We start from the raw sequence: 17,680 nt of genomic DNA, 5'->3' as shown, positions 1-17,680 counted from the left end.
GAGGGGAAGGGGAGAAATCGGTTTTCTTTTGCTTTTTTATGGTGAGTTATTTTACTCAGCAAGGTGACCGATATCCGTACTGGGGAATGGAACTCCCCGCCCCCAGTTCTGCCACTCATTGCCTGCACCATGCAGTCACGCCAGAAGTAATGTAGCGCCTGAACACCTCCGAATAACACACTCGGGTGTGAATTTTTCTGCCATCTCTTGTGGCCTCTGAATGAAGTTGGCAGCTTAATCCAGCACAGTGTCCAGTTTTATGCTGTGAGTCTGCACCAATCGGGAATTACGCTGAGATCTCTGTTACAGATACAGGAGAAACTCATCCAAATGGCATCAATACGAGTCCCAGAAGTAAAAGGGCAATGTGTTAATCCACAGCTTCATTTGTTTTATGTCTATGTTAGAAGTGTTAGTGATCTGTGGCTGAACTATTGTCCTTGTATCGCAGATGGTATTTCCTTGTCCCTAGCAGCTCATTGTCTCAGAATAGTCTACCTTGGATTCTAGTTCTCCTTCATTTTCATCTTATCAACCATGTATTTGGGAAATAGTCTTTGACAACTTTCAATTCTTCATACCTTAAATTTTAAATGATCTGGCCACCACTCATATTATCCCATCTCTAAATACAATGACATTGAGAATAATAACTCTTGGTGAGAGTTAGCATGTAGTCTGTGGTGGTTACCGCAACTTGGGAGGTCCAAGTTCTTTTATATACATGTATAGCTGGGGGAGCCCGGCTTTGCCAGGGCTGTTTTGGGCCGGGCGGTTTAAATCGAGTGCGAGGCTTTGGGGCCTCTCTCTGTCCCTCTGTGAATCTGCTGCCGGGCAACATTTTAAATCGAGTCCCAGGCTTTTGGGCCCTGTCTGTGTCCCTCTCTCAATCTGCTGCCGGGCAACATTTCTACCTTTTTAATACCTTGAAAGATGAAAGTGAAAGTACTTATAAAACGTTTTTGGTAAATCTTATGTTATTTTTAAAAGAGATACTAACTTTTTCAAAGCTGGATGACCAAAGTAGTTTGAGCTGGAAGCAGTGAAACAATGGCTGCCACATCCCTGAGATGAAAACGATTAGTCCCGCCCACAGACGCAGCGATTGGCCAACCATCAGGCGACTGAACAGTAGGATTGGTCAATCGTGCCGGCACAGGATTGGTCGACCTTGACGTCAGTCAATCAATGCTACTTAGCAGATAATGAGTTTAATTTTGAAGGTTTTTTGCATAACGCGCGAACAATTTTTGTCCGGCTGAAACGTAAATACGCTTAGGACGGTTCTGGAATCGTCAGCTTTCTTTCGACGTAACGCATGTGTAGGTACGCTCTATAACTTTCGAGTTAATTCAAGACAGACAGACAGACGGAATGACAGACAGAAGTATCCTTTTATTTATATATATAGATAGATGTATACACGTTCTTGTATAGATGCAAACATAACGTAGCATTAAAGAGTTTAACATACAGAATTCTAGAAGCCTTTCTCAACTGCACTATAGCTTCTTGTTTGGATTCCGATGCAAATTTGTAGCTGGTTTGCATTCGAATTCTTGGTTATAAATGATGGAATAACCAACCCGCAGTTGATATTGAGCGAAGTATCCTTTCACATGTTTGATTTATGTTGCCTCAGCAGCACGCTGACTTCACTGTGAGATATCTGCAGTAAAGTACACCGGGGCAAAGACGGAGTCTAACTTGCAATAAAGCTCTAAACACTCGCACTTCTGGGTTCCATATCGCTTGAGTGTCCTAAAGGAATGCAAATGTACGATATTTAATTTGCACAGCTACAAGCTGCCGCAATGATCACTTCAGCCAAAGTACAGCCACTCTCCTGTTGTGCAGAAAAGTCGTCATCACATCTGAATAGTTGCAAGTTACAAAACCTAATTCTAGCTTCTTGGATGAAACTTGTGTAGCAGACTTCCACAATATGATCTAAATGTTAATGCTTTATTTGGGGGGGCAGGGTAGGATGGAGCGCTAACCTTTTGACGCTTAAAATTTCACTGGTGTAGCCACCAAATATATTAAAAGCAGAGTCGCAAGTGAGTTTAAATGATCAATACCATAAAAATGTCAATCTGATTTTGCACCCTGCTACTCCATGTCGTGTCTGATGAGCATTTAGACTCTGCTTTTGTTGCTTAACTCCTGCTGCAGTTGGAAAATTGTGCTAGTATTGGAGGGTGACCTGTGCCGATTGAGGCGTATCCTAACATGATTAGTGCCTATGATTGAGGAGGGCAGAAGACTGGGCAGAGAAAAAAATATCAGTAGGACATTTCCTGATCCAATAGAACTGTTCTTTATATTTCACTATTACTGCCGATGATATAATACTAACTCTTTAACTTGCATCATACTGGACTGCTGAAGAAGCTGTATGGTTTGGATTGGTGATACTCGTGCGATGATGTGTTGCACAGAGGTGCCTAACGATGACCTTGTGAACCAGTATTTGTGTCCTGAAAGAAGCTATAGCCTATTCTTAGCTCATGTTTGAATGTGCAGTCCATGTACTGAGTAAGCTTTGAACCATTTAGGACTGCTGCACTCGATCGCATTTATTGGGAACATGCCCATACCTCAATGATAAGTTTTAAAGTAAAGAATTGGACAAGCAAATCGTGACTTAAGTATTTAATTTTTTTCCCCCTGCAGTGAGTTTAAATACAGCATTTAAGAAAATGCTGATTTTTTTTTTTTCCTAATGTTTTATGTGATAAATATTCTGTGCACCATCTTAGAAATGAGTATTTTGCATTATAATGAAGTCCAAAGATTCAATAACTGCAAATATATCATCTGAGATTAAAGCATTTTTAAGAACGTCAATTGTTTTAAAGATGAAACGCTGTTGTATTTGAAGGATCTCACACGTGTATAACAGCCATTTAGAAAATATATTGACCTCAATTTTTTTCCGTATTACTTTCAAAATGAGTACAAAGACTAGCTCATCAGTTATTAGATTAAATAGTGTTTACATTCAGTAATCCGCAGTAAAATTTGCAATCTGCTTTGTATGTTTGATCTATTGGATAAATCTACATTGTCTCTAGTCTGTTCAAATTTTAGATGGGAAAATGATTGAGAATGCAATAGAATTAAGTAATCTTGATCCTGCTGTACAGTTTTCTCTTGGGACTTCAGATTATGCATTTATATTGAACAATAATTTGCCTCTTATTATTGAACGTACTTTTTACATTATCCTAGGAGCGGGGGAGTGGGACTAACTGGATTGCTCTTCGAAAGAGCCGGCACAGACTCAATGGGCTGAATGGCCTCCGTCTGTGCTGTACTATTCCATAATACAGCCATTTCTAGGGCTCTGTACTGATACTTTGCTGTTTTACAGTGGCAAACTTATGAAGTATATTTTTGAGATTTACATTTCATCTTCTCTCGGATTTATAACATCCGTTACTTTCATCCATTTGTTTTAAAAAAAAATGAGTTAACTTTCTGTGGCGCAATGAGGATTTCCGCATGTTGCTGTTTTTCTCTGGCCACAGGACAATATCAGCCGATGACCTGAAGTTCTGAAAACATAACCCAGCAATGGAGCTGATCAGCTGGCTTCCCACAGTATTGCTTATGCTGCAGAGTTGATGCTGAAATAACACACACTGCGCATGACACCACAATGTCGAAGTACACAATATTTTAAGATGGCTGTTTCATTTCCTGTTTGAAGTTGCTGTATACAGGATACTTTGTGTTATCCGGCACCGACGGGACCGAGCTGTTGCCGTTCCCTCAAAACTGCTGGACACTCCAGCGCTAATGTTGAAAGATACGGAAGCTTCTGAGCTCCGTATCTGTCAACAAACCCTGTTGCTTAACAGCTTCTAAACAGTCCAAGCGTCTGTAGCTTAGCAACAGCTTCAGCAGACCTTGCAGAGCTTGACTGTTGAGGAAAAAAGCAACGAGAAGAAAAAAAACCTAACAAACGGCACCTGATTTTTGCCGGTGGCTCGAGCATTCCGGACAGTAAGTCTCCGGATAACACACAGTTTCCTGTATATGGTAGGTTATTGCTTTTTAAAAAAAAATGCTGCCCCCTCCCCATTTTCTCTTTTCTTCTAAAGGTGCTTTGTTATATTGGAGTATTGTTCCATAGGTGCCGAGAGCCCTTCAGAATCACGCTCAAGTAGCCATTTTTCTTGCGTGAGCCTAGACCCGGTGTCGGAAGACAGTTGTGTTGTGTGGGGAGTGGGGGAGATCAAAGCTGTTTTCATGCAGCGTTTGCGTGTGCGTACCTTCTAGCAGGGCTCACTGGATAAGAATTAGGAATGCGAACTCTGGCTGATTTGCCCCATCCGCCGCCTAACATGGGAACAGAAGCCAATTGTATTGTCCCGAGTATTGCTTTGAGATCAGATGACTCGGTACAGCCTGATCAGGCCAGAATGGCTCAGTGCCGCACATTGCAGTGCCTTTATCCACTCAGCCATTTGGTGGAGGTGGCAAATGATTGCTAAGTGTTTTGAATTTACCATTGTACTGTAAAGTATTTGGCTGGAATATAGTTACGTGATAACCAAATTAGAATGGTGGCATAGGAAGGTTTCAGAATAATTTGACATTTTTAAGAGGAGGTGTGTTGAAGTGCAACAGAAATGTGATGGGGTATAACATTTCTTTCTGTAACAGTCACTGACCAGTGGAAATAGTTTTCCCCTAATTACCTTGTAAAAGCGCTCATGATATTGAACACCTCATCAGATCTCTTAATGGTCTCTGCTCCACTGAAGAGAGCAAAGCTTTGTCTTTCTAGCTTCCATGCACAACTAAAGCCCCTCATGTCTGGTATTGTTTTCGTGAATCCGTTCTGTGCACCTTCCATCGTTGAAGCACAATGTAGCTGTACTGCACTTCCCCAGTTGTGGAACAAAATTAGTTATTTGCCTCTTTCTTCCAAAAAGGCAATTACCTACACATTAAAATTAAACACATTTTGTTCTCGAACATGCACATTGACTACGTATAAGGCTCAATAAGTGTTTACAAGATAGGTAGAGACATTTTTTTTAAATAGTTTTTTTTGCTAATTTCCACCCCAGTTTAAGTGCCTTGGGACATTTCACTATGTTAAAGGCGCTATATATGTGCAAGTTGTTAAATTCCACGATTATTCCAGGTTAATGGATTGGTAAAAAAGCAGCTGACCAATCCTGACCTGCAGAAAGAGGCATTTTCCCTGTTCTTGAGGGAACCCACAATGCATGCATGTCATGCTACTGACATCAGGCATGATGTATGTACACAACATGCATGATAACGCAATGTGTGCGTATCCTGGGATCCAACTTTCAGTGCCAAATTCTGGAAGTAACTTGGGGTAAATTCACGATTATATTGCTCGTAAGCTGTTTGATTAGTTCCTCTTGAATAATACCTCTGCTGTGGTAAATAAACAAACGCCAGAAACAAAGTGTGCCAATATTAATCTCTCAATGTCTCTTAATCTCTCCTGCTTTCTATCCTATCACTGACCTTCCCTTTTGTTCTTTCATCCCCTCCCCCTTTCCCCAGCCCCTAAACCTGCTTCCCATTTCCTGCTTTTTTCCAGTTCTGACGAAGGGTCTTCGACCTGAAGCGTTAACTCTGTTTCTCTCTCTCCACGGATGCTGCCCGGGCCTGCTGAGTTTCTCCAGCGTTTTCTGTTGTGCCAATATTAACTTTGAGACCACCATCAGTTTAAATGTAACCCATTGAATAAAAAAGTTGACCTGTGCCCTTTTCACGTTCAGTAAACACAAACAAGATATCGATGTTTCTGGAGAGGGAAAATTAATCCATAAAACAGATTGATTGACCTTGTCGCAGTGGTCATGTAAGGCAGTGCTCTGATGTTCTGACATTCATGTCCTTGATCGGACAGGGGTTCTTTGATATTCCTTACATGGCAAGTTTCTAGTAACAGGTACGCAGTCTAGTGGACGCAAAGTCGCTTCTCAAAGGAAAGGAGGAAAAATCAGGCAATGAATAAACCTGCCCTGAACCCACCTACATTCCCAGATTTAGCATATTATGGGCAAGCTCCAGTGATGAACAGTGCCTCTCATTGGGAACGCGACCCACTAGTGAAATCATTTGTAACGCCGATAGCTGACTACAACTGCTGGAACTTTTGAAATTGCTGTTGAGACTCCTAAAAGTGGTACCCGTGAACTGTGCAAATAATTATGGGTTGTCATTTAGTTTAACTGCCCGATTAGTCTCTCGCTTGTTTTCCTGAGGTTTAGTGATGTTCAAACTAAAAGCTGATTTAAAAAAAAAAACGGATTTATTTGGGCTGATTTTTATCCTGATTTTCTTGTGTTTAATGCTAAAAAGAAAACCTGTGAAAAGCATGCCCAAAAACCTGGTTCTTACATAATAAGTGATTTAAAAACAGACTTTAATGACCCTTAACAATAGGTGTGGATGAAGAAGGGCATTTGTGCCATCCTAGCTTGTCTACCCAGAATGAACAACACTCCCACTCCCCCCCCCCCCCCCTTCACACCAGCCAACTATTGTGTAAATAATTCTACCACCAATACCTTACCTGGAAGTCCAATCCATGTATGGCCAATTCTTTTAGTAAAGAAACACTTCTTGATTCTAAATATTGCCATTCACTGTTTTGAGTGCTCACAGTTTAGTGTTCCGGATTTACATTTTCTGTCCGGTTTTACTATCTTGTATGTTTCTCCAGTAAAAAGTCACCTTCCTTCAAGTTTGAAAAGCCCAATTTTATCTAGTCTTTCTTCCTAAGTCCTTTGACCTCGGGAATTAGTTTAGTGGCTCTTTTCTGCACAGCCTCCAGGGATTGAATATTTCCCTTGTGTCTCGGTGACCAGAAGTGGACACCGTACAGGAAACTTTCTGGTATCCGGCACGGACGGGACCGACGTGGTGCCGGTCCATCAACAATTCCGGATAACCGAACGCTATAGTAAAAGATACGGAGCTCAGAGCTCCGTATAAAGCAACAAACCCTGTTGCAGCAACAGCTTCAAAACAATCGGCACAAGTTGCAAGCGTCTCTGTAGCTTAGCAACAGCTTCAGCTACACCCTTGCACAGCAACAAATCAATTAAAAAAAGTAACTAAAAGTAAAAAAAAGTTACCTGAACCGACTCCTGAATTTTGCCGGTGGATAGAGCATTCCGGTTATTTAGGGGCCGGTTAATCGAAAATTTCCTGTACTCTGCGGTCTGACTAGAGCACTATGCACTTTGAACATGACTTTTACCTCTAGGGCACTATGCACTTTGAACATGACTTTTTCACTTCTCCAGATTTGCATGCTGTCACAAAAATGGTTTTAAGTTTTCAGCAGATGTTGCAGTCTTTTGGGTATCAATGAACAGGTTCAAACTCTCCTGAACAGGGAGGAGGGGGTGTGAAAACTATGCTTGGAACATTGAGTGCTTCTACTACCTATTCTATTACAGAATGAATCACAGTCAGGGACGGTCTATATTTCCACACTCCTCTCCACTCACTAGATGAGTGTAATTCTTATCTATCATATGTCATGGCTAGCTCTGACCTTTTCAATTTACAGTGCGTGCAGTACAGTATTGTTGCCAGATCTGTTAATGTACAGGAAACTTTGGTTTATCCGGAGGTTAACTGTCTGGAATGCTCGAGCCACCGGCAAAATTCAGGAGTCGGTTCAGTAAGTTTTTTTTCTTTTCGTTGCTTTTTTTTTCACTAGTCAGGCTCTGCAAGGTCTAGCTAAAGCTGTTGCTTAGCTACAGAGACGCTTGCAAGCTACGGCCGACTGTTTAGAAGCTGTTGTTAAGCAACAGGGTTTGTTGCTAGATACGGAGCTCAAAAGCTTCCGTATGTTTTAACATTAGCGCTGGTTTGTCCGGCAGTTTTGATGGGACGGCAACAGCTCGGTCCCGTCGGTGCCGGATAGCACAAAGTTTCCTGTATATGGTACTGTTAGTGACAGCCAGTGGCTCAGTGGGTAGCACCCTCACCTCTGAGTCAGAAGGTTGGGGGTTCAAGCCCCACTCCAGAGACTTGAGCACAAAAATCCAGGCTGACACTCCAGTGCAGTGCTGAGGGAGTGCTGCACTGTCGGATGTGCCATCTTTCGGATGAGACGTTAAACCTCGGGTGGATGTAAATGATCCCATGGCACTATTTGGAAGAGGAGCAGGGGAGTTATCCCCGGTGTCCTGGCCAATATTTATCCCTCAATCAACATCTCAAACAGATTCTCTGGTCATTTTCACATTGCTGTTTGTGGGAGCTTGCTGTGTGCAAATTGGCTGCTGTTTCCCACATTGCAAGAGTGACTACACTTCAAAAAGTACTTCATTGGCTGTAAAGCGCTTTGGGACGTCCGGTGGTCATGAAAGATGCTATATAAATGCAAGTCTTTCTTTCTTACTGATGTATTGCAGGAAAACCATACATGCCAATATTCTATAATGGCCTCTGATGCTTTATGATTGCTGTTTAATGTCACTTTTGCATCACCGAGATATGGTTTCTTTTTTGCAGTGAAGCGAAAGTGACAGTATAATTAAGAGTCGGTTCCTGATGTTCTCTCCCATCACTTGGGTGTCATGAAGTAAAACTCGGGTAGTACCAAATTGGATTTTAAAAAGTGCTGAGTGGGTCCATCGGAGAATGCGGGCCCTCCTGTACACGCTCTCAAAACATTTAATATTTACCGGCTGGGAGCAGAACTCTGCGCACATGTATTTACTTGCATGCACAGGGCTCTCTTTGGCAATGAGAGTGCAGCTTTGCAACCAGGAGTTATAAATTAGGTGTTGCTTACTGCAAACCACTGAATGCAGCTATTGGCCTTGAGCCAGTAGTGCAGTGTAAGCACAGCTTTAATTCATCACCACAAATTACTGGCATCAGTGACAGTCCTGTAACCACCAGTACTTCACTCTGGGTTTATATAACTGAAAATCATCTACCCAGGCACAGCTCATTTGGAGGAGCAACAATCTGTACTTGTACTGTTGGATATTTTCACGGTTCAAGGGTACACTACCAGAATTATACACACCCATCATTACACTTAACTGAAATCCTAGTCACAGCATGCTGTAAAAGATTTTTTTTGTGTGGCCCCAGAAAAATCAATTGAAGATGTTTTATGATGGTTTGTCACACAAGAGTTATGAAAGAGGGTCAGGAACTTCAAACATGGCATTCAAAAGGGGCATGTTTGGGAACTGTCAGTGTGCCTGGCTCGTGTAGATCAATTTACTGCAGCATGGAAAAATATTCCATCAGATTGTAACCCAACTTAATCAGTCATCGAAAAAGCAGATGCTGGAAACACTCAGCAGACCAGGGAGCATCTGTGGACAGAATAAACTGATCTATGTTTCTGGTGTGGACCCATATCGGAACTGTTTTGATCAGTGACCCTTCGCTTTTACAAGTTTTGGGTTCCATTGTAAAAATAAAGTTATTGGAAACTAGCGTTGCGCCTGGCTATGCATCTAAACCTTTGGTCTATAAATATTAATTTGTCACCTTTTTAAAGCCATTTCTGATTGAATTTTCACACATCTCGGAACCAACCAACTTCTGCTCCTCAGAGTCTCCTTTCCTTTCCAAAAAGGATCTATTAGAAATCATTCATGAATGTCTAACTGAACCCATTAACACTGGCCTAAATCACTTGATTGGGTTTTAACAAACTTCCTGTCATTAAGGACTTGCATTAAGAAAAAGGGACAATAGAAATTGTCCTGTTCCATTTGTGAACACACACTCTCAAGAGTCCAGCACTGAGTTTAAAAACATTGGACTGGGGTCGCGCCCACATTACTTCAGTGGTTTAGGGTTTCTGTTGAAAATACTGCAGAAATTGGAAAAATGGCAACTGTTCTAGTCAGCATTAGGATACAGCACTCCTCGTTTGTGTTGGTGGGTCCACTCCACCTAACACTAGAAATATTTAGTATTCTGTTGAACTCCGCTCTGTACTTTATGTACATCCCAGCAACATGTTGAGAAATACTAGCATCTTCAGGAGCTGTTTTCCCCCCTCTCTGTAGATTAAATTTCAAGTGTTCATACTTGCTTCTGATGTGATCAGAGTTATGCTTTTGACATGCTATCTTGCTTAATTTCAACGAGTGTTCGTGAGACTTCTGTTACACTTATTGTGCTGGTTGCAAGGCAACTTTTATGGCAGAGCATTGATTTTGCTGAACTGGAGTTAAATATTTCAGACGTGCATCATCTCAATCTGCTAATACTTCTTTCCCAGAATATTTCTCTCCATTTGCGTTGTTTCCTGGGCCACATACTGACTGTGGTTGAGAGGGTGGGTAGCTGATCTGCTGGGGCCCTGCCAGTGCCACTGTGGACCAGACTCAAGGTCACTCGAGAGAGTGGTTTGATGATATCATGGACTCTGCTTTTTCTTCCGGTCTCTTCCTCCAAAGTGATGTAAGCCCCACATCCCACGACTCACTGCACCACAATGCTGATTGTTCTTATTATTTTCCGCTATATTTTTTTCATGTATGTAGTTTGTATTAGCCCTGTGCCACACCCATGCTTGACCAAGAAGCAAGCTGTTTCTTGGGTCGACAGTTTCATTCTTTAGCTGTCCTGTAGTGATGAGTGTGAGAAGTGCTGTCGGACTCTACTGATTTCCCTCTGTAAAAGTGCATTTTTGCTTGGTACCTCCGCACATCACACTGGCGAAGATTGATACCAAACCTCTAAGAGCATCGTGGTCCGGAAAGGGATCTTATCACTATGTGGTACGAACCTGCTTTTACGTCTTACTGTATGTGACTGATTTACTTGTCTAGTATTATGCTCAAGAAATCTTCCCACTGGGAATACTGTACTTTATTAATATATTAAAAAGCAAAGGCGAGCAGAAAGAAACAAAATGACTCAAATCTGCTTTATTAAAATCTCCATAGAGGATACAAGAGATCCTTATTGCAACTTTTTAATATTTATCTTTGGTTGTCAGCTCATTTCATTTTTTTTGCGACTTGCCTTTTTAAAAAAAATAATAATAATAATTTGCATCCTAAACCCAGACCTCTCTACCTCCAGTACAAACTGTAAAATCTCCTGCTTGCAGCAACCAGTGGTTTAATGGAAAATCATGAGTGCAATGCAGCCAAAGTGTATTACCGCTACATCTAAAGATGTTAAATGTCATTAGTACTTTTAACACTGCAGACTGTTCACTGATCAATACTTGAGGGTGGATTTCCAAGCTGCATTTGATATCATGAACCAAGCAAGGAATGCTTGATTGGTTTCTAAACCTCTGAGCACTCAGATTATGTTACAGCGTTTAACTCACTCCAGAGTACTGTATCTGTTGCATTGTTGAGGTTTTTTTCCCCCAAAAGTGCTATCACAGCAGTACTTGAAAGTGTTCAGCAGTGTCTGTAATCTGCAGAGGGCTGCGACAACCCTTTGTGAGTATTCACAAGACTGCAAATTTTTCACAGAATTGGACAGTGTATTTTTTTTTCAAGTGGACTCCAGTCTTCTTTCTTTGTGTTCCAGAGCCTGTAGGGGACCTCGTACAATCCAGTTCATCCTCTGAGCACACCTTTTGTTTTATAATAACAGAAAATGCTGGAAAAACTCAGCAGGCCAGGCAACATCCGTGGAGAGAGAAATAGAGTCAACATTTCGGGTCGAAACCCAAAGACTCAGCAGGCCCGAAACGTTGACTCTATTTCTCTCTCCACGGATGTTGCCTGGCCTGCTGAGTTTTTCCAGCATTTTCTGTTATTATTTTGGATTTCCAGCATCTGCAGTATTTTGCTATCGTACTTTTGTTTTATAATACTGTGTGTATAAGTTGTACGGATTTCTTTTGTAAAATCTCAGCAGCATTGTAAGAAGTTAGTGAGTTGATGGCTGAGGGTACAACAGCCACATGTATCCACTTGCAAAACCATTGAGGGATGACTGGTTTCGCTCTTCAGCATTTAAAAAAAAATACATTTTCAGGTCTACAGGCCTATAGGACACAAATGATCATAGAAAATTCTATATGTTTTCCTGATGGCTCAGTAAGTTCATCCAGACAAGTATCTAAATTGTACAAACCAGAAGGTCCCACGTTCAGTCTCCAGTCTGTGCTGGGGCTACAGTAGGGGCGCTGGAACTGATCTCCGTGGCCCTGATTAGGAAGGGGAACATTAACTAGGATTCACATTCCTGATTGCTGTTTTGTAATCCCTGCTGGAAGTGAGCGGATGTTGTGGGGGATAGGAATTGGGCCTGGCTATGATGCACCCCCACCCAAGCTGCCGACATTTACGATCAAGGCTCAGACATAAATAATGGCCACCTAGATAAGCTCCTGAAGAAGGGCTGGTGCATGTGGAACCAAATTCCAGCAAGGAATCGATGTTTTTAGTAGAGGACAGAAAACACTCCCAATTTTGTATACCTTTCCTTTAAAATGAGTTTCTGAAGGGGTTGCTTCAAAAGACAATTAACCTTTTGCTTTTGCAACTTCTAAAATCCATAAACCAAATGTATTGTTGCGAGTGTATTGTCTGGACCGATGCAGAAGAATTGACAAAATAAAATGCACTAAAGTAATAAAATACAGTAAGTACATTTATCACTGTATTACTTTACTTTAGGTTAAAGACACAAGTGCTCGATGATGGCTTGCGTTTGTTTACCATGACTCTAAGCAGAGGCATCTGGAACTGAGACTGGGCAGCTTTCCCACTAATGGCCAAGACTAGGTAAGAACGAACTGTACAATCCACAAATCCAAGCTATTTATCATCTATTACCAGCTCCTACTGAGACGTACAGCGATAAGTGGGTGAATGACAACCAGGCTGCTTTTGCTGTCACTCTTTTTTTTGAAAAGCAACTGGAATTTATAAAGTGCCTTTTATAAAAAGAAATAGCTCAAAGTACTTTACATAAATTACATTTTGAAATGCTGTTAGTTATTATGTAAGTAAATGCAGCAGTTGATGTGTGCACTGAAAGATCCCACAAAGCATAGTGGTTAGCACTGTTGCCTCACAGCGCCAGGGACCCGGGTTCGAATCTGGCCTCGGGCGACTGTCTGTGTGGAGTTTGCACATTCTCCCCGTGTTTGCGTGGGTTTCCTCCGGGTGCTCCGGTTTCCTCCCACAGTCCAAAGATGTGTGGGTTAGGTTGATTGGCTATGATAAATTGACCCTTAGTGTTAGGGGGATTAAATACGTGGGGTTACGGGGATAGGGTGGGATATGTGTTGGTGTAGGGGTTACGGGGATCGGGTGGGATATGTGTCGGTGCAGGCTCGATGGGCTGAAATGGCCTCTATCTGCACTGTGGGGTTTCTGTGATTCTGTGATAATCTGTTTTTTTTGAGTGTTGCCTGAATAGATGTTGGCCAGGATACAGGAGGAACTCCATGCTCCTCTTCAAACAGTGCCCTGGGATCTTTAATGTCCACTTGCACAGAGAGAGAGGGTCTTGGTTTAATAGCTCAACTGAAGGATGGCACCTGTGACAATGGAGCACTCCCTCAGTACAGCACTGAAGTATGACCCTAGACTATATGCTCAAGTCGTGGAGTGGGACTCTTCGGGGGAGAAATTGGGTAAGTAGCGCCACTTGTTAGCGCCTAAAGAGGCAGGCAGTGGCTGTAGCGCCACTGGCTGCGCCTCCCGCGATATTGAGTTGGGGCGATAATGGCGTTAGTCTTTTGCGCTGCGCCACCACCGATGATGTCATCGGTGTGCGCAGCGCCCCGTTCGCGATATTTGGTAGCGAACGGCGCCGTTCGCTACCCGCGCCCGGTTCACGGGGCTTTACTGTGCCGGCAGCGGCGCAAGTTAAGGTGGAGGTGCAGGGCAGCCGCCTGCCAGCACCTCCGTCCCCGGCCTCCTAACCCCCCCCCCCCCCCAACGGCATTGCCGGCTGTTTCCCGCGAGCCCGGCACTTCTCCTTGGTGCCGGGCTCGTTTGCCGGCACTTGAGATCGGGGTTCGCACTGTTGCAGGCACCTCCCCCTTAACAGTGGGAGGAAGGCCTGCAGTACCGCAGCGTGCCGTGCCGCAGCGTGTGGCGCTGCGATATTCAGTTTCAGCGCCCTAAGAGGGACGCGGAGTGCCTCGAGCCTCGCCCCATGTCCCTCGAGGGGCAATGAAACTGAATATCGGACGATCGCTGAAGCCACGAACGCTGCGCTAAATCCTGCGCTCAGGCGACTTTTGCGCCACTTTGGCGCCCCAACCCAATTTCTAGGCCTTCATGTCTTTTGATATAAAATCTCAGGAAGGATTATTTTTGCCATTTGAAATGGGCTGTACATCTTGAAAATGGAGTAATATGTGATAAATTACAGAAGTCTGTGTGGACTTCAAATTTTGCAATAGTATAGTGATGTAGTTTCCAAATAACAAGGAGCTCCATGCAACTATAATTCATCAGGGCAGCACGGTGGCATAGTGGTTAGCACTGTTGCCTCACAGCGCCAGGGACCCGGGTTCAAATCCGGCCTCGGGTGACTGGAGTTTGCACATTCTCCCCGTGTTTGCGTGGGTTTCCTCCGGGTGCTCCGGTTTCCTCCCACAGTCCAAAGATGTGCGGGTTAGGTTGATTGGCTATGATAAATTGACCCTTAGTGTTAGGGGGATTAAAAATGTGTGGGGTTACGGAGATAGGGTGGGATATGTGTTGAAGGGGTTACGGGGATCGGGTGGGATATGTGTCGGTGCAGGCTCGATGGGCCGAAATGGCCTCTGTCTGCACTGTGGGGTTTCTGTGATTCTGTGATTCTGTGATCCCAGAGCAATCGGTGCTTTGTGTAGTTTTATTTAGTTCATGTTTGCTTTGCTTGTGTATCAAATCTGGTACATTTATTACCCTAGTGGGAATAAATGATTAAATATGCAAATTGGATTAGAAAATGAAATATCCCTTTTAAAGCTCCCAAACCACAAGACCTGTCTTTGAAACGTGGCAGGTATACTCATTATGCAAATTAACGTTCATTTTAAAAGCGAGACTGTCATTTATAAATTAAATAGTCAAGAAGCAAAACCATGCATTTTTATAGCACCTTTCGGAATTTCCCAAAGCGTAGTTGAAATCCCTGTTGCATGAAGTGCTGCTATGGTTTCTTTAGCACCGCTCGTTAAGACGGTCACTGAGAGAGGATGAGGTAATTAAGAATTGGCAGGTAGTTGATGCCCAGCTTGGGTTTTTACAAGGCTGTAGATTGTAGGAGGAAGGAAGGGCTGAGTGTTTCACAGTTTTGAGGTCCTGTGAATGGATGAGTTAGAGTGTAAACGGGAGGAGATGGCAACAAAGGCCAAAGGAAATGTGACATCAGAGGTAAAACACCAAATGAATTTTCAAGGTTGGAGGTTGGAAAATGGCCTCTACATTTCAATTACTATGTTCTGATGTACAAGTGTGTAAACAATGAAAATTCGAATGTTAAAGGATCTTGTGTATGTCTAATAGATAATGATTTTTTTTAAAGTGAATTGAAGCAGTAATGCAAAACATCATGGAGTATTAAAACATCTGTTCTCTGCTACTTTAACCAATCTCAGTCAGGGGAGGTGTTCAGCAGAGGAGGGAAGTGAGTGGAAGAGAGGTTAATTCTACAGTGACTCAGAGGGATGAACCTTGTGGGTGGCTTTTGAGACATACTGAAGGGAAACGGCTTGGGTTGGGGAGTTTGCGGGCCACTGTAGCTCTTGGTAGCTCGTTCTAGAGCAGCATTGGAAGAAGACAGGGCGTGGATCATTTGCCTGTTCTCAGCCAGAGAAACTGGGCAGCAATCTTTGTACAAAAAAAGGGAATGTTTATTAGGTGCTGAATTTTAAAACTAGCATCTTTGCTGGGCAGAGCAGATTTTTCTCTCAATTGTAAAAACAAAAACTGCATTGTAATGTGAAAGAACTTGTCTTAATGACTTCTAAACTTTTGTCATGTTGAACAAGGTGGAACTTGCACAGAAAATCCGGTGCTCGGTACTTCAACAGTTAACTTTCTTTTTTGTATTGTCACATGATTTCTACAATGGATCGGAGCTCCAGAGCTGAATGGTGTCTGCATTCATTTGTTTTATTTAGAGATCAGCTGGTCTGCTGAAGCCATGGGGAGCTGCTGGAGCTGTCTGGATAAAGACACAATCTCCGACAACCACCCAACCAAATTCAAGGTAACATCTCGCCTTCCACAACCTAAAGCAATCTGAACCCTTGGCTGTAATCGGCTGAAACCTTCCTCAACTGGAGGAAATAATTATAATTTGTAAAAGCCAGAGCAGTTATTAATATTTTTCCTATTTGCAATGAGCAGTAGCAACTTACATTTATATAATACAGGAGAGACCAAGCTTTTTGTTTCCATGGACCACTTGGGTGCAAATCATGAAGTCTTATTCTCGTTTTGCATAGAGCTCAAGCTGTGGATACTAATCTACCTTGGTGTTCTGATTTGGTATTTACCCATTAATTGAGGTCTTTGCAAACCTTCAGGCACTTGACATTCAAACAGGGTAAATCAGCAAGTAAGAAATAGAACTGAATTGCTTGGGCATTGTGAGCAAGATTGCCTAGGTTCGCGGGCTGCATATGGATAAGGTGCTGTGGTTTGGACACCCGATGTAATGTTTGTGACGTTAAAAAAGTGTCCCAAACTGTCTCGCAGTTAGGAATCCGTCCTGAGAAGGAGTAGCAGGGAAGTTGGGAGCTGCCTGTGAAAGCGTGATGAAATGGTATGTTTTAAAGAGGCTTTTCAAGGAGGGTTAAGCTACATAGCTCCAGAGTGTGGCAGTAAGATGGATTAAGGCCCTGCCACTGATGATAGAGCTGGAAAATTAGAGTGCAAGAAGTGATGTAGGGTTGTGGCATTTAGATAGGTAGGGAAAAGCAAGGCCGTGGAGCGATAGGTAAACATGAACAGCATTTTTAAAATCAATGTACCACGGAATAGGAAGCCAGTGAAGCTTGATAAGGGCAGGGGTTATAGGGAGAGGGACTTTGTGCAGGATAGGATGCAACAGTGGAGTTCTGGATGAGTTGGATTTTATGGAGGGTGGAGCTTGGGAGTCTTGCAAAGAAGATGTTCGAAAAGTTTAGTGTGACGGTAAAAGACTTGCATTTATACAGCACTTTTCATACCCTGAGGACATCCCAAAGTCCTTCATGGCCAATGACCCTGAAGAACTTCTCTGTTCTTCAAAAAAAAAAAAAAAATGTCATGAGATTTTTATATCTCTGAACAGGCAGATGGTGCCTCGGTTTAACATTTCCAAAAGATGGTATCTGATAGCAGCTGTCTCTCAATAGTGCACCCAAGTGTCAGTCTAGATTATGTGCTCAAGTTTGTAGTGAATTTAACTCCTCTGCAATATTGGCAGTCAACAAAGGAATGAATGATACTTTCATTGTTGAGGAGCTGAGATTATGACTAAGATATTATGGAAGTTGTGGTGTTGATTGGATGTGGAGTTAGAAGCTCATCCCTTAATTGAGCTGGACTTCAAGGTTGCACATTGTTGGATTGAACTTGAATGGGCATCTTGGGAGGGGTTGGGATCATGGGCAATGGTGCAGAGTTTCTGACTGGGAGCTTGTATAGAAAGGCTTTGGTTTTGCTTGTGTTTAGCTGCAGAACGTGTTGGCTCATACACGACTTGATGTTGGACAAGC

General features: G+C 42.7%; 1 protein-coding gene and 1 long non-coding RNA gene across 4 annotated transcripts in view; one reads left to right on the top strand and one right to left on the bottom strand.

Moving 5' to 3' along the window:
- Nucleotides 1–17,680, bottom strand: part of LOC147105112 (uncharacterized) — an 81,782-nt gene that overhangs the window by 10,532 nt on the left and 53,570 nt on the right. The gene's annotated exons all lie outside the window — the stretch shown is intronic.
- Nucleotides 1–17,680, top strand: part of LOC147105113 (fibroblast growth factor receptor substrate 2-like) — a 68,091-nt gene that overhangs the window by 29,778 nt on the left and 20,633 nt on the right. For all 3 annotated transcript variants that reach the window (XM_086011189.1, XM_086011190.1, XM_086011192.1), the window contains exons 2-3: nucleotides 12,645–12,752; nucleotides 16,097–16,185. In XM_086011189.1, the coding sequence (XP_085867315.1) occupies nucleotides 16,120–16,185 (66 nt within the window). In that variant the 5' untranslated portion in view covers nucleotides 12,645–12,752; nucleotides 16,097–16,119. The remainder of the gene's footprint in view (nucleotides 1–12,644; nucleotides 12,753–16,096; nucleotides 16,186–17,680) is intronic.

This window comes from Somniosus microcephalus, chromosome 18 (assembly GCF_052327205.1).
Source record: "Somniosus microcephalus isolate GS21.2 chromosome 18, FLI_Smic_1.0, whole genome shotgun sequence".
NCBI classification, from domain to species: Eukaryota; Metazoa; Chordata; class Chondrichthyes; order Squaliformes; family Somniosidae; genus Somniosus; species Somniosus microcephalus.
The sequence above is the reverse complement of the archived record's forward strand: the minus strand, read 5'-3'. Positions and strand labels throughout refer to the sequence as shown.